Source organism: Typopeltis vanoorti, chromosome 18 (assembly GCF_054136105.1).
Source record: "Typopeltis vanoorti isolate ZY-2024b chromosome 18, IOZ_Tvanoo_1.0, whole genome shotgun sequence".
NCBI lineage: Eukaryota > Metazoa > Arthropoda > Arachnida > Uropygi > Thelyphonidae > Typopeltis > Typopeltis vanoorti.
In genome coordinates, this window is record NC_143566.1 from 70491949 (window position 1) to 70499249 (window position 7301).

The window sequence follows — 7301 nt, forward strand, 5'->3', positions numbered from 1 at the left end:
ACTTCCAGTCTATCCTCGTAATCTATATTCCATAATTCGGATATCATCTTTGTAACTTTTCTTTGCAGTTGTTCCATTGCTTCTGTATCCCACCTGAACCCAGGAGATCAAACTGACTTCTATATCCTTATATGCCAATGTTCGTTTCAATAATGCAGTTATCCTCGAAGTTTTGTTTGCAATTTTTGTTATGTGATTATTGAACTTCAAATTTCTGTCCATCATAAATCTAAACGTTGTTCAGTTACTGCAAGTATAATTCCATCAATACAATATGCAGCAAAATACTCATCACATCAAAGTGAATAACTTTATACTTAGTAATATTGAATTGACACGTTTTCAAATCATCTTGAAAATTCTGTACATCAGTAATATCTCTGATTTACCTGCCTATACTGGGATCATCGGCAAACATCAAATTCTCTTCTCAGGCACTTTCCAATGTCATTGATATTTAGATTAAAGTAAAATCCAAGGGCTGATCACTGCTGAACACCACTGGTCATCTCGCAGCTGGACATGCCTCATTTACCACTTTCCGATACAGATCGTCAACTACCCACTTATCGAAGTTTACTTTCGAATCCCGTATTCTCCGGTTTATACAATAGCCTTTCAAGCGGTATCCTTCTCCGTAGCGAAGTCCAAATTATCATAGTGCATCCATTCCCTTTATCCAACTCAGCCTTAACATTATTGCAAAATATGAGCAAATTGTTCAGACATGATCTACGTTTAGTACCATGGTGCAAAGTTAAGTTTATTTGCTTACCTATTTCTGTATGCGAGTTCTTACGTACCTACAAAACTTTCTCCACTAAAATCTTTACATTCATTTCAAAGACACTGTCATGTCGACACGTCATTTTAGCACTGCTCTTGTACAATGAGATTATCATGTATTCTTAAAATTTAATAAGCTAAGACTAAAAGGTCAATTATGAGTCTTTTTTCGAAAAGTTACATCTTGAAAACATTGAATAATGTTCTTTAGCGTTATCATTCATGATTTTATATTATTGGGTCCAAAGAAGCAATTCAATACTTGCAGTGATACTCGTATTTCGCTGGTTGCAACACTTCCGAGTATGCGACAGAAGAAAACATCCTTCAATACACTTGTTCCATAATGCATTGCGGGAAAATAAAAAAAAACATGCTCGCAATTGAAGCTGTTATCTTTTCCTGAAGGTTGCGCTAAGAGATGTTTATAAATAACAGCGCTTAAAATTTGAAAGCGTCTCCTAGGGCCACTTGTCCATTAACGGGACTTGTCCAAATCGTTGCCGCTTCCATAATGATAACAGGTCCGACTAAAAAATAAAAATAAAATATATAATACAATAAAAAAATAAATAAAATAATAATAAAACATACTGGTCGAAATATTTTCAAACCAGTCTTTGTGCATCACTCATCACAACAGCATAAATCGTGCACGCTACTACCAATTGTCATTACTTTGTAAAGAGCAGTGAGATTATGAGTTAATGATATTTGATACAAGGAATATTCCCGCCATTAATCAATAGGTATATTTATTTTTATCTTATCTTTTATATTTTCTGAAATTTAATTCTACATTAATACCTCAAATCATTAATCATAGAAACTGAGTATTTCATGCCTCAAGGACATGCAGCGTATCTCTTGTCTGAGTCTCATGTCTCTTATGCAAGTAAACCAGCCTTACTAACTTAAGAAAATATGTTCAAACGGAAACAAAACAAAACAAACAAGTCTCAAATGATCAGAGTACCGTAAATTAAAAGGGAATATCGTAAGCACTATCGTAAGGGAATATGTTATTGAACGGCTCCCTTTGGGCAGTTGAATGATTAAAATTGTAACCTATGTTTGATTCATTAGAATTAATAATATATTTAATTAATTAAAAAATTAATGACTAAACAATTATTATATTAATAATAACAATTAATTAAACTGAAATAGTATTTATAATTAAAACAATACCATTTAACTATTTGTGTTCAAACTAGCTAATTATCACTGTTTTAACTAATTCTTTAATTATAATAGTTTTAAGTAATTTATTTAACATCAGGAAAAAGAAACGTGATATATTTAGTAATGCTGAAAACCTTTCTAAGAATAATTTTCAACATTCTTTGCAGGATAGACAACGATGGCAAACGAACTATTCCAATTGTGGATTCCATGTTTCATCCTTATGAATCTAACTCCATTACTCTGTCAAAGATCTTCAAGAAAACAACACAGAGCGGAAAAGCTGTATCAGGAAAGCTGTTCTTTTAATCTCACTTGCAACAATGCAGTTGGAGGAAGCTACATAGCACATCATTGTATGTGTGACCCAGAATGCAATTTTTATGGTGATTGTTGTGAAGATTCCATATATTTAAGGAAAGGCCAAAATAAACTAAACGGTGTGAAATGCGTTTCAACAGGGGCTTATTCTGTATATATGATCAACAGATGTAAAAACGGATGGAATGGAAACAGAAACATCAAGAGGATGTGCGAAAATTCTCCAGCTGATAATAGTGATCCATTACTCCTACTTCCCGTAACCAATCCTTGGAACAGTCGTACGTACGTTAATTATTTCTGTGCTGTGTGTAATTTTGAATATGAACATTCGGTATTCTGGCATTTACGTTTCATCGAGAAAATGGCTGTTTCTCCAGTCCCGCTTTACCAGGAATCTCAGGAATTTCTTGGTAAAGTATTTTATGACTCTAGGCGAGATGCTTGGGGTGTTAAGAAGATAAATACAGCTGGATGGGAAGATTTTGTAGAATACCGGTTTTCCGTCCAAGTGCCCAGTTTTTTAACTAAGAACATACGTGAGTGTGTAACAAATCAAATAGAAGATTGCGCTCCTAACTGGACTGACGGTTATGTTAGGCGAAAATGCTCAAGTCATATGGGAGTCATATACGGTCCTAATGATAGCAGTTATCGTAACTTCTACTGTGCACTGTGTAATTTTGTAAGACCATCAGATCTGTCATGCTATAAGAGCGGTCTCTTCAGAAAATCTTATACATCCTTGTCCTTTGCAATTCTGATAGATTTTAATAAGAGTGATGGGGAGTTTGTTGGAGGCAAAAGACTTTGCGAAGAAGGTGAACTGCTTGATCCATTTTCCAAAAAGTGCAGAACTGTGACTTGCGGACTTCCAGGTCAGAGAATGGTGAATGGAAGATGCCAATTCATTTAAGGATGCTCACGTTTTGTATAAATCGATTTGCGGTCATTTTAAGTTAAATAAAATAAGTCGATTGTTTATTTTACTGTAATTATTCATATGACATTTTTCGGATAACCTAAGGCATGTGTCTTGATAGACGATGAGAGAAATCCTACCGATGTAATGTAATAAACGGATTGTTACTACTTAGATAAAAATAAAGATGATGCTTAATGGTATGTAAATGTAATAAATTATCTGGTTTGTATTTTTATTCTACGAATATTATAAAATATCTGTCGATTGAGAACTTTGTATTATTATTTTTTAAGTGTGGATGAATACTGTGCAAAATAATTCACATGAATCACAATACTATACCTTTGTTGTAATCATTGTTCAAATGTTCCCTCTCTAGATATAACTCTATTTCCTCACGTGCTAAAATTGAACAATTTTCCGGCATTAAATTTAAAACAAATAATATACTTTAATCACAATAAAAGTGTTTTGTTTCATTCCACAGTTTTATTACGTGGCACAAAGAATTCAACTTTTTGAATATGACATCCTATAGGCTAGCAACCAAGAAAGCAGTGGCGTTGACCACAGATGTTGCGTTCCATGATCCCATAAATGTTAGATGGAATTCAAATTAAGAGAATTAGGCTGCCAATGAAGCATACGGAATTTTGGAGATACTCTTCGGACCATGCTTGACCAATGTGAGCTTCGTGACACGCAGCCACAATGGAGCTTATTGTCAACATGTTGGGCAAAACCTGGTCCGTCCGAAACAATTCTCAAAATAATTAGCAAAGGATTGTTAGGTTTTGAAGACATATTATAAGTCGAATATACATGCCCACGTAATATATTAATCGAATAATACTTCATTTGAACATATAGTTATATTACTCATAGAAATAATTTACCCTATGAGGGGCTGCTTTAAAATTGTCTGCTTTTAGAATTCATAGAGAATATATTTTCAGAACAGTAATTTAACAAATATCTGAAAGGCAGTTTTTGGGAAGATAAACAAAAAGAACTGCTCCTAACATATTTTTAGAATTTCGTATTTTCAATTGTTTACATCCTGTGCCGTTCATAGCGCTTTTGTTTTTATTTTTCCAAAGGTAAATGCTGAATTCAATCTGCCAAATTAAAAACTTTTTTTAAATTTGTGTAATCTACAATTGGCTGATACGAAATCATGAAGATTCATTACAAGAAATTTGTATGACTTTTAAATGAAAAACCCATTTTAAAGGCTAGCATGAAACTTTAGAATGTATTGGTAACTCTTAGAAATAAACGAATGCTACTGAAGACCTTTTACAAATACACGTCACACAGAATACTAATCATGCCGTATTAATAAGTATCACTGTAGCACAAGTTAATTATTCAAACTTTCTGGCTGTGCGCTTCGCAAACATATGACTTGGGAAGGAGTGTCCCAGGTTTTATTCCCGTCGAAGAGGTGAGGAATTTGAGGATCTTCCTCAGGCATAGCCAAGTTAGCCGGTCTTAGGCGCGGGCAGTAGGATTTTGTCTGCCAGTTTATCTGGCGTTTTTTATCCCGCAAGCAGGCAAACCGGTCCCTTGAACACACACACACACACAGATATACAGCTATAAAAACTTAACCCCATGAGGGGGCTCAACTTATACGATCTCATAATTAAACCCCGCGTAATCTGTGGGAGAAAATGAAATCGGGAATGCTATTCCAAAGAACAAACGAAAGTGGCATGATAAAAGCTGATGAAACGTTGGTACGATATATTTGGTGTTGAACTGTGTAATAATGTTGACCATCGACTTTTCTAGTTATCATATGATTATAGGAAAGGAATGGTATTGGCTATTGTAGGGAGAATTGTCCGTGAAAGTTCCAGTAAAAGGACATAATGAAGAGAAGCACAAAAACTATAAGCAATGAGTGAAGGATGTGTGTAAGAATGGGTCTTATGCGGATTACCTTCTCCCATAGATAATTATTAATTCTTAGGAGAGTTTTGGGTTCACCCCTAGGAATGTGGAATTTGTATACTCAGGTTGACTACATTTGGGATTTATAAATTGTAAAGTATTATAAAATATTGGTTATGGAAGAGCTTGATGCCTCAGTCATTAAATCCTACAGAGCTTCTTGAACGAAGAAGAGGAGTGTGTGAAGTAAACATGAAGTGGACATGAAGTTAGAGATATTATGTCATCGATGTAAAAGTGGAAGATTGTGGATCAGAATTCAGAATTCCTGGGGACACCAAGCGTTGAAAATGTATATTTTGCGATCACCGGAATCCATCCCGATTGACATGCAGTTGAACTACCACACAGGAAACTTGCTGTCCTACCAGAATTCAGGAGGTAGTCTATGAGATGCTTTCCTGTTGAGAAGGCCTCAATGCTAATAAATACCTTTTAAATGCATAATACCGACCATTGAATTAGAAACTTTTATTTTACGTATAGGCATTCTACTGACAGTACCGATTTTCTTCAATTCTCTAGGCACAGTTCAATGAGGTATGGGTCGTGAAATGTTCATTAAATGTTTCCGTCAATTGCTATACATCTGTTTGTCTGTACATCTGTGTTGGAAGATCTGTTTGTCTGTACAAGCCTTTTCAGAGGACGGTGATCGCGTTGCTGACGGACTCTCTTAAGACTATAGTTACGCCTCTTAGACACGCATTGTAGGTTATTTTTATACTGATTAAACACCCGGGAAATCTCACCTTTTGAGAAACCAGTCAGCTGTACTATTTTCAAAATCGTCGCTGCAGCCAGACGGGTGCCCACAATAAGATCATTATCGAACTTCGAAAGATCCTTTATTTTTCCCATTGTGATCAACACTATTGACAATTATTGGCATTCTTAAATAGTTGCGCAGTATTTTGCACATATGTAAAATGTCGTGTATGCATCGTGTACTCTGCATAAATGACATTTATGCAGATCTACAAGAGAGTTTCTAATTCAGCAGCCGGTATGTGTATTAAGAGCAACAATATGAGGTTCCTGAAAATATATTTCCTCTGAAAGTGTTTAAATGTGCTAAGGTTAGTGAGGAGGCGTGCGATTAATCGAGAATGGCGGACACCATATTGGTAATTATTAGTTAAATGATGAGACTCTAGGCAGAAAATAAGCTTTTGTTTATTACCTTATCATTAATTTAGAATGTATTGCGGTGAGAGCAATGAGATTATCGTTCAATGAGTGACTTTTATCTTCTTTTCTAAGCAGAAGCTCCACAAAGACGAAGGAGACATATGATGAGTAGTTTGGTAATGGTAATGACCCTACCATTACGTCATGAGAAAGATGGGGAAAAAAAGCGGAAGTTTCTCCTGACAGATTTGTGAGGTGCCACAAGACTCGACTTCCAGTTGACCGAGCTGCAAGCTTATTGCATTTTGCCCTTACGAAGTATAGTATAAGATGAATGAGAAGCTGTATTTTTTCAGTTGAGCCATTGTAAAATCCTTTTCGCAATCAGGATTTGAATAGAGGATGGGGTTTGAAATGAAGTGGGGAATGACGGCCTTCATTCCGGTAAGGATTATTTCGGGTATTGCTTCAAAGCAATCGTGTAACTACTAAGAGCAAAAATAGGTGTACAAATGAGATTATCCCAATTGATACTATCGAGATATGAAAAGGAGATTGTCTGGAGGAGACGAATTTCCAAACATAATGCAGAATCTGCGTAATATTTGGGCAAAGTTGGAAAAGAAACGGTCCAGCGTGTTGAAAGATTGATGAAATTGCCTGGTATTCTGGTTGTTAAGTTAATTTTTCTCTTAAGTCACGACGGATTTCAAATGAGTTTTCAAATGTTTTGTTTCACTACAAAATGGGAGCCACTTTGTGTTCTCAATTAAAGTACCTTATGAAGTTAAAAGTCACGGTCTGAATAATTAGATTGGATGAATTCAACGTTTAGAAATAAGTAGTCAAAACTGCAGCATAACTGACTGAATTAGGTGAGCAGAAAGAACAACAAATGAAAGTGAGCTAAGGAAATTTTGATCCAAATCAGATGTAAAAGCTAGAGTGTGTTATTTGATAAAAGCGCATTTTCCTTTATTTTTGCAATTGTATT

General features: G+C 35.2%; 1 protein-coding gene across 1 annotated transcript; it reads left to right on the top strand.

Annotated features, from left to right (window-relative positions):
* Nucleotides 1–2149: 2149 nt before the first annotated feature.
* On the top strand, nucleotides 2150–3208 carry LOC150096770 (uncharacterized). The gene has a single exon (XM_090408711.1). The coding sequence runs from the start codon at nucleotides 2150–2152 to the stop codon at nucleotides 3206–3208; it is 1059 nt and encodes a 352-aa protein (XP_090264837.1).
* Nucleotides 3209–7301: the final 4093 nt, after the last annotated feature.

Coding starts and splice junctions, on each gene's coding strand:
- LOC150096770 (XM_090408711.1), top strand. CDS start 2,150: ATGGCAAACGAACTATTCCAATTGTGGATTCCATGTTTCATCCTTATG.